This window comes from Chenopodium album, chromosome 20 (genome assembly GCF_948465745.1).
Source record: "Chenopodium album chromosome 20, dcCheAlbu1.1, whole genome shotgun sequence".
NCBI classification, from domain to species: domain Eukaryota; kingdom Viridiplantae; phylum Streptophyta; class Magnoliopsida; order Caryophyllales; family Amaranthaceae; genus Chenopodium; species Chenopodium album.
Genome location: NC_137853.1, coordinates 7,797,573 through 7,825,043, shown reverse-complemented (window position 1 = coordinate 7,825,043; position 27,471 = coordinate 7,797,573). Strand labels below are relative to the sequence as shown.

Here is a 27,471-nt window from a genome sequence, read left to right as displayed (position 1 = left end):
TGAGTTAGAAATAAATTGCACATTTGATCAAACAATATACGAGCACACAATTAGAATGAAAATTTTACACATTATCTTACTCATTTTATGGATCTTTTCATTTGAGTTGAAAATAATGTGACAACTGACAAGTAGTTGAATTCAACTTGACCGACTTAGGCCTTGTTTTTTAGAGCTGCTTTGCTCTGCTGAAATCTGCTCTGCTTTGCTTAAAAATAGTACTTAAAAATAGCTGCTTCAATCTGCTCTGCCCTGCCCTGCCCTGCTCAGCTTCAATCTGCTCTGCTCTGCTTCAATCTGCTTTGCTCTGCTCTGCTCTGCCCAGAAGCTCAAAAGAACATGGCCTTAATTATTTTATGCATACGGTGACAAGTAGAGTTAGTACCCTTTTTCATTGAGGAATAGTTGTTTAGCCTATTAGATGTGGCGGTTGCTTTATTCACTAAGTTTCTATGCTAGCTATAGAGACTAATGATATCTGGACATAGCAGTTAAGATTAAGGTCATGTTGCTAGCGACCTAGCGTTTAAGCCGGGTCAAAACATTATTAGGAAAAAATAGTGTTTGGTAATAGACTAAGGCCCCGTTCTTTAGAGTTGCTCTGCTCTGCTTTGCTCTGCTTAAATCTGCTCTGCTCTACTCTGCTGAAATCTGCTCTGCTCTGCCCTGCTTAAAAATAGTACTTAAAAATAGCTGCTTCAATCTGCTCTGCTCTGCCTGCTCTACTCTGCCCTCCTCTGCTGAAATCTGCTTTGCTCTGCTTTGCCTAGAAGCTCAAAAGAACAGGGCCTAATAGTGGTTAGTACTTAGTAGTAGAGATAGAATTAACTTTCAAACATTAAAAAATAAAAAAATAAAAATAAAAAATTAGCGCTTGTCCAATTCTAATTATTATACTCTGTATAAACAATATCTATGTTTTTTTTTTAATTGTATAATGCTATTTCAACCACTACTTTTACTAGACGCTCGTACCTTTATTGTTCCAGCTAAGTTCTACCCAATACTGATTGGCAATCACTGACTGCTAAAAGCTATTCGCAACCGCTAGTCTTTTTCAAACAAGGCTTAACAGTTTGCGTATGATAGGTCTCAATGTTCCCGATCCCATTTGCAAATGGTAACTTAAATTGCCCTTTTGGCTTATTTGCACTTACACACACCCCAACCCAAAAAAAAAAACCACCATGGTTAGCTTTAGGGTGCAATTTATTTGAGCCATGAAAGTTTTTGTAGTTACTACTCCATAAAATATTGAAAGCAGTAAATGATAGTCGTATATCTATAGTTCAAGGCATTAATTTGAATAATTTATGCAACTTTAGTACTTTATATCTTTCAAATTGAGATAATTAAGCACTGAATACGTCTATATAAGTGATACTTATCAACTTTTTTTTGACAAAGTGACACTTATCAACTTGAGATTCTGTTTCACATAAATTCCGAAGATAATGATACTGATCAACCTGAGTGTTTTTTTTAATTTTTCTTTTTTTTTTTTTATCAATTCGGAAAATTTTTCAGTTCCATTTAGCTGTAATTACCAGATTCATGGCACGAGATAATAGAATTACGACTTACGAGATAATAGTGTGACACTGCAATTTAAAAGCTTATTACTCTTTCCCCTTCTATTATAATGAGTGCAGTAAATCAAAAGTTTACAAAAGCTAGGAAGATTGGAGCAATAGTTTTCTTGTTATTAAAACAGAAGATTCTAATACAATTGAGAAACTGAAGGCATGCTTCCGAACTGTGGCTGGGCCTTTATGTTCTAAATAGAGAGAAGGATCAAACATCATGGAACTTACATAGGTACAAGATTAACTACATAAAAAGCTGTGATTGTTACCGTGTCAACTCTGCAGGAGGATTATCAGCTTCAGGAACTTGAGATGGGCAATGAGCATAAGCTGGGCAAGGGTTATTCAATCTAGCATAGCCAATAAGGGCTCCGCCCATACATCCAGCCAGTTGTGTATTACTGTTGTAACCTTGCATTGTTATGAGCCCTTGTTTAACAAGCTTTCTAGTGCAGTTGTCTTTGGCACACGAAATGATCTCTCGTGGCAAAACTGGCAACTGGCAACAGTTCATATATTTGCTAGTATTTGCTGTTGTACTTGACTTTCTAGAATTAAGATACAAAATAAAACCATAGATTTACGCAGCACCAAAACAATTAATACTTCACAAAACAAAGGAGCATTTTCCAAGAGATCACCCTGTTCCTACATCCTTGTTCTTCAAGGACAGTGTGCAAAGATCTTCTGTAAATGGATATACTTTAATTGCAGAATGTGGACTTGTAACCATGTCCAACAATAGCAATAACCTCACTAGTTCAAGCATTCCGTTTCATGCGCCTCATCATGTCAACGAATTCTCCAAAAACTGTAACAAGAGAAACGGTAATTCAGAAACAAAACAACACCCATCCCGCCAACATAGCAACTCATGCATTAAACTTGATCTATCAGATGCTGGAACTAGAAACTACATGATAGAGAATATAAACAAGAGACATGAATACATGATACCAAGGTAATGTTGCAGAGAGATTGAAATGAATCAAAATATCTTAAATGGAAGCTGTAAATACCAGGGTCTGAATCATGGGGTCCTGGTGATGCTTCAGGGTGATATTGGAGAGACATGATATTCTTTGATGGAAACGCAAGACCAGCACAGCTTTCGTCATTAAGATTGATGTGTGTCACTTCAATTCCATCAGGAAGTGATGCAGGGTCTACTGCATAGTTGTGATTCTGTCACATCATACATAAACAATCAAGATTATTCATTCAATCTTTAAGTTCCACCATTACATAATTACAGGCAATCTAAATTCTATCAAAGAATATGCTTATCCACCTATCCAGAAACTATACAATATGTGATAAAGATCAGTTGCAAACCCAAAAATATATTAGGGAAGCATGTTGGGATATCATAACACAAATATTCATATTCTTCAAAGTGTTAAAAACTCCGCACTTCCACTCATATATCAGGAAGTCCCTCAGCAAGGAAATAGTTTCAAACTTTCAAAAATTAATGATACATAAACTACTTGTGAGCAATTATTTTGTGGAGCCAATAGACATTTCTTTAAACATCAGTAAACAATGAGGAGTACGGGAACACAACACAAGGAAATATAAAGATGAAGCACAAAACTAGGAGGAAAGATAGCACATGAATAAAATACCTGTGAACTAATTTCAACCTGACCATTTCTGATATTGCGAACAGGATGATTTCCTCCATGATGACCAAACTTCATTTTATAAGTCTTACCACCTAATGCTTGACCCAGCAATTGGTGGCCCATACAAATTCCGAAAATCGGGACTTGTCCAATTAATTCCTTCACTGTATCAACAGCATATGGAACTGCCGAAGGATCACCTGGACCATTGCTGAATAGAATGCCATCTGGTTGCAGTTTTAGTGTCTCTGATGCTGGCCATGTTGATGGAACAACAGTAATTTTACATCCATATGATGCCAGACGCCTCAAAATGTTATGCTTGATACCAAAATCATAGGCAACCACCTTCATTTTGAAAACACGGCCAGACAGAATTGATCAATGAGATTTTACAACCAAATACAGGGTCAATACAGCAGTAGTAGCAAAGCACAGACCTTGAAAGTTTCTCCAGGTCTCCCATTTGTATTGAATTCCCAATCATTGCCAGTTTTGTCAACCCACTCATAAGGAACTTCACATGAAACACCACTTATCAAATCAACACCTGCAAAATTATAATCAGAACTTAAAATCACAATACTTAGAAAGCCTAATCTATTTTCAACACTAAGTAAACATTACCAACAATGTCCCAAGAACGAGCCATTTCTAATAACTGGTTGTCTGATTTTGATTCTTCCGTGCTCAACACACCAATAAGGCTCCCATCTTCCCTCAATCTACGGGTGATAGCACGAGTGTCAACATCATCTATTCCAAAATAGACAGTTTTGACAGAAAGTCAAAAGGTGAGCAAATGCAAACTGACGAGGTGTTCTTTGCCAATCAAAACTTCCACAATTTTGGCTTTTAACTTACATATACCCATGATGTTTCTTTTGGATAAATAATCTCCAAGTGTCTCAACACATCTCCAGCTTGAAGTGCTGCAGAAACAAGAAAAAGATAAGCACATACGGAAAATTTCAGATAAGCAATTACCAAGGTAATCATGAAAATAATCCAACCTGATGCTTAAGCTTCTAATGACCAGACCACCAAGAAAGCATTGACTTGATTCTTGATCATCTGCAATGATTGAATCCTAATCTAATTACACATCTTTGACAGATGAATTGGCAACAATTGTAAATTGTGTTGCACGGAAATGGAAACAGGTAAACAGGATGTGTAAACATAGTGTATTGAAAACAGATACATCAATCCTGTAATGCTATTCCATGCATCAGAGGAAATAAACATTACTCACCAAAATTCACACCAGTATTCCCTATATGAGGGTTAGTCATCAGTACAAACTGGCCAGCGTAACTAGGATCAGTTAGAATTTCCTGATATCTGAAATATAAAACACTTAGACAACAAACCAAGCCAAGGGTGGACGCAGGTAATAAAATAACAGCAACTTAGGAACTTTTAACAGATGGGGTTCGCTCACCCAGTCAATGAAGTATTGAAGACCACTTCACCAACTTGCGTCCCAGCAGCACCAAATGACTTGGCCTTCCAAACGGTACCATCCTCTAGCACAAGTCTAGCATCTGATACCTTCCATGGTCTGCCTCCTGACCCTGTGGCTTAAAAGAAATGATGTTGCAGATATGATTATTGGACAGAATATTGGAAAAGACAGAAAGAGCAGTAACAACCTAAGCATTTATGAAACGATTTTCAGTTGGCAACAGTAACAAAAAATTGACAAATTATCAACCTAAAGTGTGCGTTGAGGTCATTTAAAATTACAAACACAAGCACACACAGGGAAGGGGAAGATATGCATTTCCATCTAAGCCTCATATAACTGAACCAACACTTAAACAAACGAAAAAATTAGTTCCCATTTTCATGTGAAATTGACCACAACAACCTAATTAGTCCCATCGCCTAAAAACTTCCACCACAACAACAGTGTCATCTGGCATTATCAGCTTATTGAAGCTGACTCAATTTTTATTAATCTCAAAAATGGGAGTAATAAAGTTTCATTCTTTTGGCCTACTAAGGGCTTGTTCACATTTATTGAACTAAGATGAGCTGAACTGAACTGATTGGGGCTGAACTGAATTGAACTATTGTAACTTATTGATCAAAGATATAGATTGCATTTGTCTCTTATCAATAGTTTACTAATACTGAACCCACTACAGCAGTTATAATTCGAAGTAGCAAACTAGCAATTACAAAACACTCATCTAGTCCTTTACTTAACATAGCATTAGCAATGTTGGTCAGCAATAAGCAATACTAGTAAATCAAAAGTAACAACTAAAAAGCAACAAGTGACATGTAATTAAACAAAATAATTCAGTGATTCTTATTATTGCATTTATCCTTCAAATACATCGCAATAGAACACCTTAGCTCATAATAAAAACTACAAAATTTATGGACATTGTTGCAATCACTGACATATTACGCTTACCTGAAACAGCAGCATTTTCGGTGAGAGAAACAGAGCACTTGACCCTGAACAACTTAACATCTCTTTTTTGAGGAGAACAAATTCCCAAAGGAATTGCCACTGCAAAATCCATTGCTCTACATGCCATTTCTTACTTAGTTTTTCCTGAACAGAATTTTTGACAATAATCAAAATGGGCATAAACAACACAGCAAATTATTAATACTAAATCTTTAAAATTTACAACTTTCAGGTGTTATACTCAAAATCTAATAACCCAATAAAATCTTTACCAAAAACCCTTAATTTATTGGGAAATTAACAAAGAGAAATTTCAATTAAATTGAAAAATCTATACTTACATATTAAAAAGCGTTCCTAAAACAGAATATGTGTCACGTGTCACCCTTTTAAGCTCTATAAATGTGCCAAGTCATCAATATATGCCACATCACCTCCACAACAAGAATTAGATTTGACATCTAAAAAATGTCTATAGCAAGACTTGAACTTGAGACCAACAAGTATTACTATGCAAGTCTTACCGCCTTAGCTATACATATATTGTGTAAATTTATCCAACAAAATTATAATTAACTTGGATAAGATGATTAGTCCTTAATTGTACTATTCATTACATATCATAGGATAATTCAACAACTTGTATTAAATTTTGTTACAAATATTAAATATGGTTCTTCTAAGACAAATCTTTTTCCAAAATATTAAATTTTGAAGATGATTTTCAATATATTAAGCAAAAATTAATCTAATGTTAATTACAAACTAGCAACTCGGGGCATCGCTCGAGCCACACACTAGTTAAACTTTTAAATCAAGGTAAAAACAAGTATAATGGAATAGAGTAACTAGAGAAAAGGGTGGCGGACATACGACCGGAAATGAAGAGCGGGGCTGAGAGGAAGACGGTGTGGTGACTGGTGAATGTGGAGCCGTACTATTTAGGGTTTATGCTATTTTTTTTAATGTTATGGCATGAGGGTTTTTCTTATTCCAAGGCTACCAATCCTAACCATTCATTTCTTTCACCATTCGTATGTATTACTGTACAAAATTTACTCCCTATTTTTTAATCAATCTTACTGACGAAGGGGGTGTTTGGGAGTTAGAGGTTTGAGGAAAAAAAGCTATTTGGGGTGTTTGGTAGTTAGAGGTTTGGAAGAAAGTTTTGGGATGAAAAAGCTCTTTTTCAAAAAGATCATAGTAGGAGCTTTTTGGAAGAGCTTATAGCTTTTTGGTTATTTTATTTCTGAAATCATCTATCACAATCAGCTAGTCAAATAAGCTAACTCAATCAGCTAGTCAAATCAGCTAACTCAATCAACTCACCTCACCTCTAACAGCAAACTCCCAAACAGGGCCGAAGTAATAAGGGAAAAGTATAGGCGCATAAGACATACGAAGTATGTGCCAATGCAATAAATAGGATGCCATTTTTGTAAATAATGGAAATAAGAGAATAAACGGTAGTGCAAAATTTAATGGCAAAATGCCAAAAAGTACCACAACGGGTCTGTTCACATTTACTGAACTGAGCTAAGCTGAACTGAATTGATTGGAACTGAATTGAGAACTAAATTGAACTGATTGGAGCTGAACTGGACTGAAGAGAGCTGAAATGAACATTTTATGAGAGAGAGAAATTAAGAGCTGAACTGAACTGATTGGAGCTGAACTGAACTGAACTGGAATTAAGTAAATGTGAACAGACCCTGCATGCATAAATGGTACAATATATGTACCACTATATCATTAAGGGAGAGGAAAAAAAAAAAATCCCAAAATGCCTTCCTATGTGCTTGTAAAACACATGGGCCCTATGCGCCTAGATATAATAAGTATTGTATTGCAAATTGCAATGCTCCCTCATTTTTTATACGGTTTTTTTTACCTAGTGCTCTTGTGTAACTTAGGGATGTCAACGGGGCGGGGCGGGGCGGGGCAGGGCGGGTTTTGGCATTTCCATCCCCATCCCCGCCTCCCATTTTCATCCCCATCCCCACGGCGGGTCTGGAAATTTTCCCCATCCCCGCCCCGGCGGGTCTAGCTTCAAAACCACCCCCGCCCCATCCCCATGTGGATATCCATCCCCGTTTTAGCCCCACATAATCCCCGCCCCATACCCACCAAATCCCCACCTGAAATCCACCACAAATAATATATTTAAATCTATTCCAAAAAAAAAAAAAAAAATTCTATACTACAGCAGTCAAGCCTACAGCTCAAATACAAAGAAAGCAGTACATACTTCACATATTGAAAAAAAAAAAAAAAAAAAAAAAAACAGTAACTCAAATTGTTCAAAGTCCAAAATTAAAAATACTACAAGTTTACAAATATTAAAATACATATTAAGAAATCAACATATACTTTGAAATTATCAACATATACTTTGAAATTATCAACATTTATGGTTAACAGTAGACAGAATTGAACATACAAGTACAAATTATTCTATATAATGCAACTAGACAGATCAAATACAAATTATACAAATACCCTTGAACCCCCCATTATCGTCATACAAATACAAATACAAAATAAAATGCAAATAGACAGATCAATTATATCAATATCATGCAAATCAAAAAACAAGTAATCAAACATAATAGCAAATTATTCAGGTAATTAATCAAATTATTTTTCATAAAAAAAAAAAAAAAAGGTTTTGTCACCTAGAACATACTCACAGTCTCACAAACGCAAATCAATTTAATGAACTCATACATAATCAAACTTGTAGTTTTAAGCATCCAAAATCTTAATGGCTTCTTAATTTCTTAGTTGATTAGTAAATTTATTTTTCATAAGATAAAATGGTAAGGGAAAAAATAATTAGGGGAAAAAAGAGAGAGAGTTAGAGAGATTACCTGGTCGAAATTCTGGTCGAATTCTTCGTTGACCGGCGACGAGATTCACAGCCTTAGAGGTGGAAGTAAGGTGACAGCCTGAGAGGAGTAGATGACGGAGGAGAAAGTGAGAAACGGAGGAGAAAGTGAGCCTGAGTGCGTGACGGCTAGGGGTTGAATGTTTGAGAATGAGAAATTGAGAGTGTGTGGGCTTTTCTCCAGAAACTTCATTAATTAGTTTTTTTTTTTTTTTTTTTTTTTTTTTTTTTTTGCTGTATACATAATAAATAAATTAATGATATATGTACATATGGGTCGGGCATAATGCGGGTATGGGGCGAGTATGGGGTGGGTCAGGCGGGGATGGGGCGGGTATTGCCTAAAATCCACCCCCGCCCCATCACCCATGGCGGGTATGGATTTTAGACCCATCCCCGCCCCGCGACCCGCCAAAGCTAGACCAGGGCGGGGATGGGGCGGGTCTCCTACTAGACCCGCCCCATTGACATCCACTGACTTTTTTAAGTTGTGCTCTTATTTTCCATATTACACATGGTACCCGTCCATTATAATTTTTTAACACCCATGCCAGCATTTAACTTAACGTTATAAGTAATTCTGTTAGTGATTAGCTAATTATTTTTTTCCCATATTGCGCGTCAAAAAAAGTTGTATTAAGGTTTTAGGGGTTGATTTATTTCTTAAGGATTCAAACTTAGCTCGAAATTGGCAAAAAAACAACGTAAGTGACAAAAAAAATTATGATACGCAAAGTGAGGCACTTACGTACATTATTTTTTGCCAATTTTGAGCTCAATTTGGATTCATAAGAACTAAATTGACCCCTAAAATCTTAACGGAACCTTTTTCAACATGCAAAACGAGAAAATAAATTTAATTACCTCACCACTAACAGAACTACTTAACGTCAGGTAAATGACAAGGGCATGGTGCGTTAAAAATAGGGATGGCAACAAGTCGGACTCGGAGCAGATTATGCTAAATCTGACTCCGATCCTGCAGGAAAAGTCGGAGACTAAATCCGACTCCGACTTCAATATCCGACCTCCGACTCCGACTCCGATCCGACCCGATTTTGAGTTTATTTTTTCGTTATTCAATATACATTGAGAAATTGGGCTATTTAGGCCTTAAACCAACACCCAATGACACCATGACCCACACCAAAATCCACAATCTATCGGAGTCGGAGTCAAATAATCCGTTAGAGTTGGACATTTGTCGGTGTCGGATTTTTTTCTCGGATTTTTTGTAGGATCTGACTCCAATCCTCCTCCGACTCGGAGTCGAACTCATATTACCTTTTTTACCTCGGACTCGGAGCGGATTTTTTTACCTCGGATCGGGGCGGAGTAAGGTCGGATCCGGAGTGGATTGCCATCCCTAGTTAAAAATTGAAACTAATGGGTACCATTATAAATTATAATATATTATAAATTATAATATGGAAAAACAATGGCACAACTTTAAAAAGTTACTTACACAAGAGCATTATGTAGAAAAACCTTTAGTTTTTTTATTTTTTTATTTTTCTAAAGAATCCTCCCTCAAATCCGAGACTTCCCTTAAACTATATCAATTTGCTTATCACTTGAGTCAACTCTTGTTGGTATCCCTGTATTTTATTACATTTGAGAAATTTATGAATGTAACCCATGATTCCATGAAGCATAGATTATAAAAACTGTTTATGCCTTGGTAAGAATATCACAGTGTCAGTATTAACAAGGAAAAAGTGAGAAACAACGGCTACATTATCTCATTCTTTCAGTCACATACAGATTCAGTTTTCCATTCTCTCACTCACTAATTCACTATACAGTATACACGCCGCACGAAACAATCTCAATGTCAGAACCCTCTCAACAGACATCTCAACCAACAAATCCTCAACAACAATCCACTTCTCCAACTAATCAACCATCTACTTCCACCCGGAATTCAGTTCAAGGTAATGCTCATCAAACTCAAGAACAAATCAATCATTTGCTTAAGGATATGTTGAAGGATTATAGTTCGAGTTCGAGTTCAAGTTCAAGCTCAAGTTCTAGTTCGAGTTTGGATCCAGATCCAATTTTATCCAATATTAATAGCATGATATCCAAATTTAATAAGTGGCACGACCAATCAAGTGATAGTCGCAGATTTAAACGTCGTCAAATTAGCCGAAGGATGGAGAATTATATGATTGATGTTATGAACCAACACGTACTAGCATCAATGTTACAGAAGCCTAACTCGAGTTCTAGTACTAGTTCCGATGACGATGATGGGGACGAGGATGAAGTTAATGGCCCGTATACAAGTGAAAGGATTGATGAAGATTGACATTAGCGTACAACTAGTGAACCAGAAGTTTAATAACTAGAAATTATGTATTTGTGCATAAGGGAAGCATATTTTGGGTCCTGTGAAAGTTTAGTTGAGATCACTATGTAGCAAAAGAACAATCTTGAGACGTACTTGTTTAGGACTTTAGGTGTGTAGTGTGTAGTGTGTATTAGTCGTTCTATGTACTGATTGTACTCCGTCATATTGTAATCTATGCATTTGCTCATTTGGACATTTCACAAGTATTTTTGGCTTATGGTTAAATTCATGATTGAATTTACAATCACAATTACAATTATGTATGATTTTAGATTTTCTGTAGTACTCCCCCTATTCCTTTATTTTTGACCCATTGTCATTTTTGGGGTCAAATGTTAAAAATTTGACCAAAAATTACCGTTAATCTATAAAATATCATATAGTCATGAGAGGTCTTGTTATATTCGTCTCATTGTGTATTTTATTAATATAACATTTTCATAATTTTTACGTGTATGGAAATAAAATATAGACATTTTAAGACGTGTTTTGGGGACCGTGTACTGTCAAATGGGGCAAAAATTTAGGGATGGAGTAACAATTATTCTTTGATAATTGTAAAAAGACCTGCCTTTTTGGCAAGTATGTTTATTTTCTTATGCTGCTTCGGCCAAACAACAGTGGGCTTACAAGCAAATAATTGACATCATAATCCTTGAGTATCATTGTATCAGCACCTACTGCCTTGATGGTGGAAATGGTGCTACTATATGTTAGTTTGGATTTGTATCCCAAGATCGAGCTGATTTCTTTGATGTCTTAGCATTTTTGCAGCACCGTAATGAATGTACACTTGGGAAGTTAGTTCATTTGTGTTTGTGTTAAGAAGGTGGTACAACCGTACAAGGTCAGTGGGGCGGGTCAAATAGGAGACCCGCCCCATCCCCGCCCCAGTGGGGCGGGGATGGGTCTCGGTTTGGCGGGTGGTGGGGCGGGGATGGGGATGAAAACGATACCCACCATGGGTGATGGGGCGGGGGTGGATTTTAAGTTGTACCCGCCCCATCCCCGCCCCACTTCGTACCCGCCCCGTCCCCACCTCATACCCACATCTATATACTTTTATATTATTTTATAAAATAATTACGTGAAATAAATATAAATTATAATATTTTGTACTACACTTATATTATAAACAAAAATGTGTGTAATATTAAGAATTTTTTTTAATATTATAATCCGTATTAATTATGTAGGATTGTGTATTTGAGACACGGAAATATGGTGGGTCTTGGGTGGAGATTAGGCGGGTATTTGGTGGGGATTAGGCGGGGATGGATATCCAAGTGGGGGGTGGGGCGGGGATGGTTTTGGAGTTGTACCCGCCGGGGCGGAGATGGGGATGAATATGAGACCCGCCGCGGGGATGGGGATGGGGATGAAAATGTTAGGTGGGAATGGGGATGGGGATGGGAACTTGGGAAGGCCAACATCCGCCCCGCCCCATTGACATCCCTAGGACACATGCCCCCAATGCTATTTAAAAAACGGAGGGGATGGATATCACTAATAGACTTTGGTTCAGAATCTCTCATCAACCTTTCTTATTGAACTAAAATTTGTCGGTTAACATGAGAACCTTGCCTTGTGCAACGGTACGAGTACAACTTGTACAACACATTAAGCTTAACTGATGCTATGATTACTTATCATGCGACATAGCAACTTAGCACTGAGCTCACAGCTTTTCCTCCAACAACCCAAGATTTAGCTCCACTGTTTTCCAACGGCCATAAAACAAACATTGTTTTGAAATAAAACATCAACGGCTACATTTTCTCATTTCAATAATTTTTTTAAAAGAAAAAAAAAATCAGATATCCTACTCCCTGGATTATGCTGCATTCTCACAAGCTCATCTCAAATATTTTTCTCATTCAGCTTACTCTTCAGTCTTCAACACCTAAACATGAATTCAAACAATCCGAATCCTCGAAACACTCCAAATCCACAAAGAACACCACCAAACCCAATTTTTAATCCCCAACCTAATTTTCCAATGTATTTGCAGAATACTGTAAATCATCCCAATCCCAATTATCCTCATTATCAAAACTCAATGTTCCCCAATAACTCCCAACCAAACCCAACTTTTACTTCCAATCCTAATTTTCAAATGTATCTGCCTCTTTATTATCCTTATTTTCCAAATCATCCAAACCAAACAAATCCAAATTATTCCCAACCTAATCACAATTTTCCTAATCCGAATTTCCCATATCATCCAAACCAAATAAATCCAAATTTCTCATATCATCCAAATCCTAATCCGAACCCAAATCAAGTAAATCCGAATAATTTCCAACTTAATCCAAATTTTATGAATCCTTATTTTCCAAATAATTTCTATCCTAACCAAAATTTTCCAAATCCTCTTTATCCAAACCAAATAAATCCGAATAATTTCCAATCTAATCAGAATTTTAATTTTCTCCCAAATTTTCAAATGTATGTACAAAATCCGGGAACTCGTCCGAATTTTCCAAATTATCCAATCCAAAGAAATCCAACCCCACAACAAAATTCAGATTCTTCAGTAAATGGGAATTTAATTACTTTTACTTGTTCTGAAAGTGTTGGTGTTCCTGAAAATTCAGAAGATTCTAAGAGCATTGAACCAAGCAATGTGGCCCAGAAAAATGCGATTGAAAGTAGTTTAAGAAATATAGTTAAAACATATGGTGAGCAAACTCAAGTCCTGAGTCGTATGATTGAATCCAAACTTGAAAGAATGCGAATGCGTGACTACTCGTATAATTATGATAGTGATTCTAATTCAAGTTCAAGTTCAAGTTCGAGTTCGGATTTTATTTGGGATTTTATGGTGTTCAATTATATAATGGATTCCCAGATTGATGAAATGATCCGTGGTTTAGTAAAAGAACACGTGATACCGATGATTCAGCAGCAAGGTTCGGGTAGCTCCGATGACGAAGACGAGGAGAATGATGATGATGAGGATGAGGACGAGAGCGAGGGCGAGGACGGGGATGAGGATGAGGAGAACAATAGCAATAACGCGGATGAAGAGGGCGAGGGCGAGGGCGAGGACGAGGACGGAGATAATACTTCCTCAGTTACTAAATAGTTACACTTACACATTACATTATTGAAAGGATGTGGAGTTAGCCTGATGGTAGCACTCCCATTTCGTAACCTCGAGGTTACGGGATCGATCCTTACCCCCAGCATATGCTGGAATTCCCCCCGCCCCCCGTTGTACCCGCCCTTGTGGCTCATATGAATCAAAAAAAAAACACATTACATTATTGATTCATAATTTCATATCTACTCATTTTATGAAGGTCAAATTTTAAAAATATTGACTAAAGGTAGGTAAGAATGTAAGATGTAACCAATGTAATTTAGTACTCTTATGTTAGATTGTTAATCGTAGGTTGTAGTAATCTAATTCGAAGGCTATTTTGTATTGCGCTATGTAACTGACAAACTTTCTCAATTGTTTGTGACTTTTGTAAACATTATTTGCTTTGCTTATTCCGTATTTATGAATCAATACATGTTTGGTTTGAAACTATAATATAGATTGGAAATGTGCACTATTGTGGAGTACAAGTAATGTATGATAAAATTTAATTTCAATACCTAGGTTTGATTGAGTCAATTTAGTGGTAGGACCACAAATTAATTGACAAAAAGACAACCTTAACTATAATTCAACCCATTTGTTAAAATTCGATATGTCTAGGAGGAATATGCAAAATAACAAAAAAATCAACCCATTTTCTACATACTATATTCAAGTCCAAATGAACTAAGTAAAATAACATACACCGATTTACAAATACAGAATAATTTAATCACGGAATAAACCTTAAAAAATAATCTGTGTTATTTATAAGTCACACTAATAAAATTGATAATATCACAATAAGTAATGGTTCAGTTTTAAAATTTACTTCATATTAAGCCGTTGAAACCTTGGCCCAAACTTGTAAAATTCACTCCGAATTTGCAATTGCGTGGAGCTATTTGGTTGAGAATTCATAAACTAGACTACTAGAAGGATTAAATTAGAGCTGATTATATATATATATATATATATATATATATATATATATATATATATATATATATATATATATATATATATATATATATATATATATATATATATATATATATATATTGAATATATATATATCGGGTTGATTATGGTGTCTAAAGTGGATTGGCTTTATGAAATGACTAAAAAAAAAATATTTGAGGTGAAAAGGAGTTCAGGACCATCTTTAAGCTCTTGGAGTCATGCAACTTAGGAGATTACTATATTGAATACGCTCTTCATTCATAAGATTTTCGAGGTTGTACTTTGACCATTGATTACTCCTTTATACATTTTGATTATACAATATCATGAAAAAGCCTTTAAACAGAACCTTAGTGGTTGGTATGATTTTTATTTATTACTTCAATAGCATATATCTAAGAAAGTTTAATAAACAAAGTTTAATCTTGAAAATTGTACATAAACAATGTACTCAGTAACATCTACTACTAGTATTACACTATTACGGAGTATGTTTCATGAAGGGTAATGTTTATTATTGATGAAATGAGCATATAATGAACTGTTATCAAGAAAACACTAACCAACAGTCATTACTGATGACTTGATTAAGCATTGAAGTATAGAATGCAATTGTTATTCTTCTCATATATGGCTGATTTCATTGGAAAATAACTGAAACTCATAAAACATATTGCTTCTAGTACTCAACTTCTTACAACAAGTTGTTTCATGAAATTCATGCCTACTATTATGTTGTTCCAAACAATCTGTCCTTTCTATATATTCGGAACACTTCAAAACAACGATAATATCTACAAATACTCTTCTTTACCACCTGATCAGATGTATTGCATCTCCCTTGCAGCATACTACATATTTTTCAACCTATCTAAAGTACTTTATGTACTCCTCTTATCTTTATATTGCATTTTTATACTGTCAAAAGATGTAAAATTTTTGCAGCAGTCTGCATCTGTATCAAATGGACCAGGTGACGAGAATTTGTATCATCCATCTTTTACTCAAAAACACACTAATCATTCTTTCTACATGATACTGCTACGAAATCTTAACAACATTACTCATATATAGCTAATCTGCTAATGGCAGAATGTGCATAATTCTGTAAACTGTTAGTTCTTGTAATTATTGGTCATTTATGAATAACATTGAGAAATTCAAATTAATCCGGTGAAAGGCATAATTTGCAATACCTTAGAGAAACTTTCTCTAAACAATCTTGATAAGAAGCTAAAGAAAAACGAGTTGCAAAGTATGCAACTACTTTACAAGCATAATCTTACCCTACAATGAAACTAAAACACAGAACAAACAATTTACATTGAGGCAGCAGCTGCTTTTGATGTTGATGCAGTAAGAGCTCTACTGGCGATTGTCCTAACACGAGCAGCTCCTCCATTGCTGCATTTCTTCTCAGGTTCCTCATTGATTCCACAGGCAATTTCAGATGTAGCGTATCTTTGAAATCTTGCAGGGTTCAGCTCTTCTCGGCTGTAAGACTTTGAAGTCCAAGACTCCGTTGAATCAGCTGAAGTTGGCTCCCAAGTTGAAGAAGAGAGCCAATTTTGCTGACTTCCACCCACATAGCTATTGCTACCAGAAGACTCCTCGTCATTGAAATCTCCCCCCTTCATCCTTACTGTCACATACTTGTGTAAACTCGGCTCCATCAAATCATCACTTACTTTCACTTCTGATTCTACAAAGGGGTCCTTGGACTCTAAAACCTTCTTATTACTGTTGAAAGAGAAGTTGGTTTCCTTTGGGCTTTTTCGCCTGTCATCAGAGCCAGTCATGGAGTTAAGATCCGCCACAGCGTCAACTATTGAACATGCTTTGCTGACACATGGTGGGAGTTTGTACGAATTGCTCGCATCCATGTTAGAACTTCCAGCATTATTACTGCTACTGACATTTGCATTTACAGTAGCATTACCATTAGCATTAGCATTCGTGTTTGAGATTTTCTTCTGGTGGAAATTCTGAATGTCTCGAAGCAGTAGAGAGTTATAGTCAGTAGCCGGGGTTGGGGCTAAAAGAGCCTCAACACTGATGTCCAGGTCTCGTGATCGCCTTGCAGACCTACTTCTCATCAATGTTTGTGGCAACTTCAGGGTCTCAGCACCCGAGACTACGACCGGAGTCACCATGGCATCATACTCAACTGTATCTAATGGCCCTCTCTTATCCTCAATCATTTGCTCAACATTTGGCGGCTGAAGCTCATTCACTCTGCAGTAATTAGTTTTTGTAACCTCATATCCTTCAGCCCCTCTACTTCTGCTTCTTCTATGAGTCCCCTGAATAGATGCTTTAACATTGTTTGTCTCAGCATACTTGTTCTGCTGCATCACAATTCACAACAGGAGCAACTCAGCTTATAGACATGATGCAACTAAAAGCAGAAATATGATTTGCAATCTCGGTCACTCCAAAACAAGGCAGTCAGTACTGCACTGAATCATTGCAATATCAAGGCTTGATTTTTACCCTATGCCTAAAAATTGTATTTAGAAAAACAACCCCCAAATTGCATATAGATTATCATTATACACGAATTCGAAAACGCCATTCTTATTCAAGTGTTATGGTATAGTAGTATACAAGGTACAAAGACCACAAACAAATAAATAGTGTATTTCACAGAAAATAGCAAATCAGAAACATGTCTTATTTCCAAATCCTTATCCTATTCTGATTTCTGAGTTAAGATGCAGTAAACTAATTATGTAAATAAGCATAAAATAGCATGTCCAATCTACTAACAATTTTTTACAAAACACAAATCAACAACATTAAGACCAATAAAGAGGCTAACAGGTCAAAAAAGTTACCTGAAAACCAGAATTAACAGGCTGCTTAACAGCCACAACATCCTCCTCAATTTCCTTCCCTTTACTAACAGGCCTCTTATTAGAAAGCGGATGAAACGGAAGCGAATTAATATCAATCTCATTCAAAGGAGTCCTCCTAAACGGCGAATGCTCAGCTTTCCTCGACCCATTCCGGCTCAACGGAGCCGAAACCGGCTGCTGCTGCCCTCCACCATTCCCTTGATTACCACCCCTTACAGGTGAACTAGCCCTCGCAGGTGAAATCGCCCTAGCCGGTGACTGAGACCGCGGCGAACCCACATTCCTCTTCACCAAAACCCTCTTCACATTCCCATCATTTCCATTTCCATTTCCATTTCCAACACTACCCTTTTCAACAGACAGTGAAGTCACAGTTGCAGGAACAGACACTAATTTCCCTGGCCTAACATTCCCATTCCCATTGCCATTACCATTTCCATTACCATTTTGCGTTTGAGTTATCGGACTTTCGGACCGTCTTCCGGGGGACCTACTAACCCTTCTACCATTACTCTGTGATCTCTCTTTACTCCCTGACCTTAACTGCTGTTGGTCCCTCTCCCTACTCCTACTCGGAGTAGTCCTCCTTCGGTTCGAACCCCGGGACTGTCGCCTCCTCGATCGTTCATCATCATCATTCAATTCATCTTCATTCCTATTTCCTATTCTTTTTGAATCCTCAATAGTATCATTCTCTCTATCGAAATCGAAACTCCGTTTCGAACCCGAATACCTCCTTCCATGCCCATTCCCATTCCCATTCCCATTTCCATTACCTTTACCAGATGAGCTCCTACTAAGCCTACCACATTGAATCAAAATGGCATCAACTTCTTCCTTTGTACAACTTGAAGTTCTCACTGCTTGCCCATTTGCAGCAGCTGCTAGTATATTCCTACCAATCTCTTCTGACCCGGATCCTCTACTTGGGTCACTCGAATTCGATGAATTTGAAGCTGACCCATCTGAATCCGGTCTCTTTTCATTACTTTCTCTGTGTTGGATTACAAAAACCTCCTTCTTCTTTGTTGATACCTCCTTTGTTTCTCTTTCTATCTCTTTTGTGTTACATTCCGGTTTCGGGGTTGCCGCCTCGAAACCGGCTAATTGTTTCTTAGACTGCTCTAATTTAACCGGAATTGGAATCGGAACCGGGACCGGAAGATTCTTTTTTGTATCAGTTTGTTTGATTTGTGAATTTGAATTTGAACATGGGTCATTCTTGCTCAAACAACAACCCATCTTTAATCTATGAAATTAATTTTGATAAGATTAAACTAAAAATCTGAAGGATTAAAGAGAAAGAGAAAGATAAAGGGTTTAATTAAAGTAGGTGGGAGGAGCAAAATGAGAGGTAGAGAAGAAAAAGATTTGAAATTTGAGGAATTTGGAGGAGAGAGAAAAGAAAACAGGGCACAGTTTTCAAAGAAAGAAAGAAATTCAAATTTTGGGGGAAGGGCGGGCGAATGTGGAAATGTAGCCGTTAAATTAAAAGTGGGTGATTTCTGATGTGTATGTTTTGGATTATTTGTTTTAAACTCACTTCACTACTGATGTACAGTAAGAAATGACCTTTTGTTTGAACTTACTTACCCTTTTAATTTAGAATATTTAATGTCTAAAAGATTGATAAGATTTCGTGTTTTTCCTAAATGTGAATCTTTTTTGTCACAATGTGGTTTGATTTGAATTGGGTAACGGCTACTTTGTGCATGTTACATGGTTGGAAAAATTTGGATTTTGCTGCTACTAGCTTTTTGTTTAGCGATTTTGGAAAGGAATTTATTGTTTGGATGTTACAAATAAATTGACTTAATCACGGATGTTAGAGATGGATTTGGGAATCTAGGATTATGCATAAATTAAATACTACCATGGAGTGTTTTCAAAAAACGAAAAAAAAAAAAAAAAAAATCAGGTCAGGTCGGGTCAATTCGGGTCGGGTATGTTCGGGACGGGTTAATTTCGGGTCAAGTATGTTCGGGTCATATTCGGGCCAGGTCAAAATCTGTTCGGGTCATGTTCGGGTTGTTTTATTTGTGAATCAATGCAAGTTCAAATCAATAATTTTATATGTTGTATATATTTTGTTATTGTTTTAACAACACTACCAATTCAGTTTATGAGCTAATCTACGATTAAAGATGAACAATTTGAGTTATTTTTGGTAAAAAACATTTTAAGTTCAATTATAAGGTAATTTTAGTTCATGTCATTTCAGGTATTGGGTTAGTTCAGGTCAATTTCGGGTATTGGGTCTGTTCGGATCAAACAATTCGGGTCAATTTTGGGTCAGGTCAACTTCGCGTCGGGTCAGTTCGGGTGTCGGGTCAAGATGGGGTCAACTCCATTTTCGGGTCGGGTCAATTTCGGGTTTCGGGTCAATGTTTTTGGGTCAATTTCGAGTCATTCGGGTTGGGTTATCGGGTCTGAGTCAGGATTACCAGGTCTACTATGGAATAGTAGGTAAACTCTATCGTATTTTTAGTCAGATGAGATTGTATATAATTGAAATTGGGTATGAAATCTATTACTAGTAAACCTTTATTTTTTTTTTGAGGGAATATTACTAGTAAACCTAGATAACTTGTAATGGGCCAAATGAGGATATATTATTGTAAAAAAAAAGTGTGATTAGAAACATGAATTAAACTAAAAAGTTACTCTGTTAAGAAAGCATGTTAAAAAAAAAAAAAAACGTATATACTCTCTCTGTTCCAATATTTAATCATCACATAAAATTTTAGATAATAATACATCAATTTTTATAAATGCAACAATTATCATAAACAACTGTCTTTTAATGCAACCATTTACTCATGACCCTCACTTTTAAAAAAAACTAGTGTTTAGCCCGGGCGATGCCCCGGGTCGATACGTTAAAAATTAATATATTATAGTTTTCATATATTATATTTTATGTAGATAAAACTTTACTTTTAATATTCTGTATGTACATAATAGTGTTAAATATTTTTATTTTAGATTTAGTCTAAAAAAATTTTGACATGTAAAAGTACAAATAAAAACACTCTCATGGTCTACATTAAATATATTTAAGAAGAATAAGTTAACCATATTATTAGATAGCTAAGTTGGTAAGACTTCTTATTTATTTTCCAATGGAATCAAGTTCGACTCTTGACAAAAAACACTTTTTTCAAATGACACGTGGCATTCACATTTCTAATTGGGTGATGTGGCATGCTCTTGGTGGAAGAGAGGGGTGACACGTGGCGTGTATCCTTGATTAGGAACGCCTTTTAATATATAATAATATAGATTGTATGTTTTGTTATCAATTTAAATAAAAAAAATCCTCCCAAAATAATTTATAAATGAAAAAAGACCCAACAAACAATTGCTTTCAAAAAAAAAAAAAAAAAAAAAAAGATCCAACAAACAATAATGTAATGCATGCAATAAGCATGTATAATATGCAGAGCAGCTTTGAAGTATTAATGCAATATTTTATTCTTTGAAAATGACAAGGATTTCTAACATTTTGAAGCACAATGATTTGTTACAGCTATCCACCTTTAGTAAATAATGGAGAATGTGTATAAGAGCTTGTTTTGTTCACTTTATTTTCACTTATTTTAAATGTAATAAGTTTAATTTAGTTAAGTTTAGATAAATTTCAGTTCAAGAAAATAAGTTTTGATAAGAAATACTCAAGTACAATTTACTATTGAAATAAGTTTAAATTTTTTGGATAAGTTAAGATAAGTCCATATAGGGCTTGTTCACATTTACTGAACTCGGCTGAACTGAACTGAACAGATTGGAGCTGAATTGAACTGAATTGAGCTGAAATGAATAGTTTATGAGAGAGGGAAATTAAGAGCTGAACTGAACTGAACTGAACTGAACTGATTGGAGCTGAACTGAATTGAACTAAACTGAACTGAAATTAAGTAAATGTGAACAGACCCATAATGATATAAGTTCAGACAAGCAAGTTTAGATAAGTGAAAACTTATGTGAATAAAACAATATTTCATTTATTGTAAAACTCCTTACAATATAATGTGTAATAGGTTTGTATGTAAACAATCCAAATCGAGCCGAGATTTAGCCTGTCCAAGCTATGCTTAATAATTATTATTAGTGTTCGATCGATCTCAAGCTTGAACGATCTTGTAGAAAACTTGTTCGAGCTTAGCTTGTTAAGAATTTAAATGGTTTGTTCGAGCTTTGTTCACGAACGTGCTTGTTTTCATTTTGAGTTTAAAATCGAACTTGATCAAATAAACGAGCCCTAGTTTATCATTATGGAATAATTTCTTTCAATTTTTAATAAGTCCACTTTTTATTTATTTATTTTATTTTATTTTTTTGAAGAAATATCCACTTAATTTTTATTATTTATGTATGTCTTCATTCTCAATATATAAATTTAAAAAAAAAAAAAATTGATGATGGCATAAATCTGATTTATAACTTAAATATAATTAACATGAGTATTTATCTAGAATGACTGAATGACTTTAAAACACCCTATACCATAGAAGTGCAAGGTACCGAAAATTATGACTTAACAAAATGATGATGGCATTGAATAAATGAATATAAATGCAACCGTTGGTACGCATACGTAGTACTCGTACAAATATTGACGATCGCTTGAGTTGTCCTTAGACGGTTAGACCCTTACAAGTTATAACACTGATGGGCGCATCAAGTCGATCTATAAGCCGATAATTAGCTTCAAAATCTCCATTTTTTAATATTATACTTCGTATGTTGTTAAAACCTTTAATTTAGCCTTAATTTTGTTTAACATGTTGGACATTATATTTTCATTTCATTTTATACAGCTATACTCGTTAATTTATTTTGTATGCAATGATATTTATGGTTCAATAAGGTACATGAATTATTGTTCAGTGCGCAGCGCTCATAATTATTAAATTATACACGTATGAAATTAGCTTAAACTTGTAAGTTTGGTTAAAGAAAATGTCCTGGTATTTCTATTTTCTACCTAGGACTCCACCATTTTCCTTGGATATAGTGATCATTTGTGACTTTTCTTCCCTTCCTTTCCTAGCTATATAAACTCAAACAAGCTCAACTAAGTACACTAACAATCAACAAATACAATTTCCATATAATTTTCTTTTTAATTATTTTGTCCAACATGATCTCTAAATCTGCCTTCATTTTCTGCCACTTCATAGTCTTTGCTTCCCTAATCTCCACTCCCACCCATGCAGCCACTTTTACAATAAGAAACAACTGCCCTTACACTATTTGGGCAGCTGCAGTACCCGGTGGTGGCCGACGTTTGAATACCGGTGAAACATGGACTATCACAGCCAACCCTGGACAAGATCGTGGTCGCATTTGGCCTCGTACCGGGTGCACACCCAACGGGTCAAATGGGCTAAGGTGCATCACAGGAGACTGTGGTGGGGTACTCCAATGCACGAATTATGGGACACCCCCTAACACCTTAGCTGAGTATGCCCTAAGACAATATAACAACATGGATTTCTTTGACATCTCTTTGGTTGATGGGTTCAATGTGCCCATGAGTTTCTTGCCTGTAAGCGGGTGTAGCAGAGGACCCTCTTGCACGGCTGACCTTATTGGCCCGTGCCCTGATCGGCTTAAGGCCCCGGGAGGGTGTAACAACCCGTGCACGGCGCTCAGAGAAGATAGATATTGTTGTATAAATAATTATAGAGATACTTGCCCTCCAACGGATTACTCTCGCTATTTTAAGAGTAGGTGTCCAGATGCTTACAGTTATCCTAAGGATGATGCTACTAGCCTTTATACTTGTCCTTCTGGTACCAATTACAGGGTTACATTTTGTCCTTGATTTTATATAGTAGTACTCTTTAAATCTATCTAAAAATGTAGTATGGACTACTACGATAATACTCCGTTATAAATAAATGGGATATCATCCTAATATATAATAAAATGCACAAATTTGGTTGTTGTAGTGTGTTTGAGTGTGCAATGTTGTATTTTGGCTCATAAATATCTATTTTTAAAAGCCAATAAATTGAATGTCTTTGAAAGTATGATACTCAAAATTGAGGACTCTATTTTAGGATTCGACATTTGGACTAATGTGTCGCATTCGATAACATTAGAATTCGGTTGGCTATGCAAATATTATGTTTGTGGTCTTTGGTATATATCTTTTAGGAGTTTTAGGTTATTTTAGTTTGTACTATATATATGTTTGTTAATATCAATACATGGTAAATCGTTTTCTCTAATTACTCTACTCTACTTTAATTGATAAAGATCTCTTTTTAGACACACCTCTCCTTAGCTTAACACACTATCATTACATTTTTTGAGGTGAAAGAAAGGGGCAAATTAAAGGCCCAAAGCAAACAAACCAACTATTAAGCACAAAGAAGGAAAAAAAAAAAAAAGCTAGAGAAATCCATGAGTAGAACCATACATTTTCATTCATGGTTTTCACTTACTTTGCAATTTGGAATTAGTCTTTCTTGCAAACAAAATAGACTTTGAACTTTAGCAACGGTTCTATCATTGGATAGGACGTACTTTATTAGTTCTAGTATCTATCTATTAGAGTATTACCAATGGTTGCCCAAGCCAATGGTCGTCATCAAATAGTTGATACATATCTCTCTTTTCCACTTCATTCATGCCCAATTCTCATACCCAGCTATGCCCATATACTTTCATCGGTTATCCTGATTATATATATATATATTTTTTTTTACAGAAAACATTGAAAAAAAAATTAAAAATAACACTGTAGGCCTATTTTCACAAGACATTTGGCACGCTAACATCTTTTGCCCACCATTTGCTAGAGGTCATGGCCATAACCTGGTCATGACATTTCTTTCTCCAAAAATGCTATTTTTTGCATTTTATAATATTGTTTTTAATCTTCAATTCTCTCTCTTCATGCCCATTACAAAAGAACAATGGATGGCTATGCTCTAAGTGAGAAGGATAAGCTCAAAAAAAGTTGAGAAGAAAGAAGCATGAATGCTTAGATTTCAAGAAATTGAAAAGCCTTGGTGAGATGAAAAAAGTATGAATGCTCAAATTCCAATCAATAACCCTAGGCCCATCAAATGTTTGATTAAATTTGCAATTGTATGTATTAACTGACTAGATACTTCCATTTTATTTGGAATATTACGAAGTTATGAAGTTGCTTGTATAGTTGTGTGTACTAATTATTGTCAGTTGAACAAAGTTGTTTATTTTTAAGTTGGCTTTTGACAGGTATAATATTCGATTATCATTTGATAGTTCTAACTTCACATATTATGAAAAATAATTTGTTGAAATTGAATTTTATATATGAGAAATTCTCAATGATAAGCGGCCTAACTTTTGAAAAATATTCTTTGGTAGCCAAACCAAATTTTTACTTTTCAATGATAATCCCACTTCATCTATATTCTCAAATATAAACCAAAAAAATAAATAAAAATGGTTATCATTGAGAGTTAAAATTAAGTTTGGTTTGGCTATTAAAGAGAATAATCCAAAACTTTGGGTTACCACTGTAATGTACTGCTCCATTGAAACAAAATTTATCTATGGGCTTAGAAATGCTCATTGGGCCTAGAACTGGTCTAAATTTTGGGCTAGAGAAATGGAACATTAGTCTAGTTTAGTCAATTGGATCTTTGAGCTTAAAAAAGAAAAAGAACGTTTCCTTCGGCACTAGTAGTTTTGTAGACCAAGGATAGACAAACAGTGATAAATAAACACAACGTTACACATTATTATTATGATCATTATTTTCAGCTGAAATACAGAATGCTAGAGCTGAACATATAAGAACAACTAGCCCTAGCTTATTGCACGTATAGTTGAATTTCCATCAATCTATAGCTTTAATTTTTTTTTTTTGAAACCCTTTAATTTAACATGTATAGCTTGTAGTATCACATGTAAAGGTAATAATAAAAGCAAGTTCGAACCAATTTTAAACACCCTAGTTTGTTGTTTATCAACGTTCAAGGGCAGAAAGTGAGCCAATAATTAGTTCCAGAAGGACAAGCGAAAGTGCTGGTTTGATCATCCTCAGGGAAACTATAAGCATCAGGGCACCTTTGCTTGTAAAACCTAGAGTCACCATTAGCACCACACGTTCCAATACCTTGCGACGTGCAAGGACTTTTACACCCGCCGGGAACCCTCCAGTTCTGGGGGCACTGCCCGTTAATGTCAGCGGTGCACCTAATTGTACGACACTTCCCACCAAGTGCACCGGAGTTGGAAGTGGGGCTGAAGGAGATAGGGATATTGAACCCTTCGATAAAGGAGATATCAATGGTGTCGGTTGGATTATTTGGTTGTGCTAGAGCATACTCGAATAGAGTCTTTGGGATTGTACCCCAATTGCCCGGGTTACACACTAGTTTACCACACCCTCCAGTTTGACAATTACCGTTGCCATTGCCATCAAAGTTGCACCCAGTTCGGCCCCAGATACGTGCCATTTTGGTCCCGGGTGCTGGGTTTAGGTTCCATGTGTTTCCTTTATTGAGTTGCCTACCGCCTCCTGGATCGGCGGCAGCCCACACGGTGTAGTCACAGTTGTTGACTACGGTGATGGTGGTTGCATGGGTGATGGTAATGATGGAAAGTAAAAATGTAACAAGAGAAGCAGAGATAGGACTCATGATGAAGTGGTGTATTTTGGTAATAATTTATGTAATGAAGTTTTGATGGGAGGAAATGTTGAGATGATAGAGGGGTGTTTATATACAGCTTGGAGGCGGCTAATCTGATCCTTTTTGCGTGCGTGTTTTGGTGAATTGGTGCAATTGCAATCGACGGACTTCTGAATTCTGATGGTAAGTGTTTGGGTCCAATTTAGTCCAATTGGGCCTAGTCATTAAATGATCCAATTAAAAGCCCAAGGTCAAGGTTCAACTCTCCAAATAATGCTAAAGTCAAGATCAGTCCACAAGGCAAGTCAATTGGGCCAAAGCCCGTTTCTCCCATATATGCAAAGGTATAAAAGCCATCAATATTACATTTGTACATTCATTCACACAAAGCCTCAAGCAATTAACTCTCTTGCATAGCTTTCTCTCTACACATTGTACTGACTTTAGCATCGGAGGGGCCTTCCTCGGCAACACCCCCGAGGCTAGTTTACGTGTGTTTGCTGTGCAGGAAATCCTCAGTCCATCATCACTTGGACCGAGCCCAGTCTTCACCACCTTATTAGACCTTCGGCAAGGTCCCATTGTTTTTACCCGAAACAATTTGGCGCCGTCTGTGGGGAAGACTTTCAAAAAATCTTTAAGCCAATTTCAATCGTTCCACCTCAATCTTAGTTCCAATGGCTAAGAATCGCAAGAACAAAAACGACGATGCTTCTCCTCTGAGAAAGCGCCGAAAGTCACTAGGAGGGGGTCCCTCGAAACGCCCCACGTCTAGCCTGTCTCCTCCTCGGGATAGGAGCCCCTCCGCGGGACCCGACTCTCATGAGGAGCCTAGGGAGAGATCCGAATCTCCTATCATCCAGTCCAATCATCCGCCGAGTCCGCCTCGGTCAAATGAGGACAACTGGTCCAGTCAAAGGACCCAATCTCATGCCCGGAGCCAATCCCGGAGCATTCGCACCTACTCTCGCTCTCAGCCGAGGACACCCTTGACAGGGCCCAACTCGGAGGAGGTAGCGAGAGCCCTAGCGGTCCTCATGG

At 36.3% G+C, this 27,471-nt stretch overlaps 4 protein-coding genes across 5 annotated transcripts; 1 reads left to right on the top strand and 3 right to left on the bottom strand.

Annotated features, from left to right (window-relative positions):
• Positions 1-1,682: 1,682 nt before the first annotated feature.
• Positions 1,683-8,699, bottom strand: LOC145597799 (carbamoyl phosphate synthase small chain, chloroplastic-like). 2 transcript variants are annotated; one of them, XM_081654043.1, is made up of 11 exons: positions 8,513-8,699; positions 5,643-5,786; positions 4,659-4,797; positions 4,470-4,558; positions 4,228-4,288; positions 4,079-4,146; positions 3,842-3,970; positions 3,655-3,764; positions 3,215-3,562; positions 2,606-2,771; positions 1,683-2,397 (listed from the first exon to the last, which is right to left on the bottom strand). In XM_081654043.1, exons 2-11 carry the CDS (start codon positions 5,767-5,769, stop codon positions 2,348-2,350), a joined length of 1,287 nt encoding a protein of 428 aa, XP_081510169.1. In that variant the 5' UTR covers positions 5,770-5,786; positions 8,513-8,699; the 3' UTR covers positions 1,683-2,347. The 2 variants fall into 2 exon arrangements, with proteins under 2 accessions (XP_081510169.1, XP_081510170.1); XM_081654044.1 differs by having other exon boundaries at positions 4,659-4,791.
• Positions 8,700-16,204: 7,505 nt separating this feature from the next.
• Positions 16,205-19,133, bottom strand: LOC145598943 (uncharacterized). Its single transcript, XM_081655343.1, has 2 exons — positions 17,771-19,133; positions 16,205-17,281 (listed from the first exon to the last, which is right to left on the bottom strand). The coding sequence occupies exons 1-2, from the start codon at positions 19,031-19,033 to the stop codon at positions 16,253-16,255; spliced, it is 2,292 nt and encodes a 763-aa protein (XP_081511469.1). The 5' UTR covers positions 19,034-19,133; the 3' UTR covers positions 16,205-16,252.
• Positions 19,134-22,934: 3,801 nt separating this feature from the next.
• Positions 22,935-23,621, top strand: LOC145596734 (alpha-amylase/trypsin inhibitor-like). Its single transcript, XM_081652942.1, has one exon. The coding sequence runs from the start codon at positions 22,935-22,937 to the stop codon at positions 23,619-23,621; it is 687 nt and encodes a 228-aa protein (XP_081509068.1).
• Positions 23,622-25,770: 2,149 nt separating this feature from the next.
• Positions 25,771-26,457, bottom strand: LOC145598536 (osmotin-like protein OSML13). Its single transcript, XM_081654910.1, has one exon. The coding sequence runs from the start codon at positions 26,437-26,439 to the stop codon at positions 25,771-25,773; it is 669 nt and encodes a 222-aa protein (XP_081511036.1). The 5' UTR covers positions 26,440-26,457.
• Between the last annotated feature and the right edge of the window lie 1,014 nt (positions 26,458-27,471).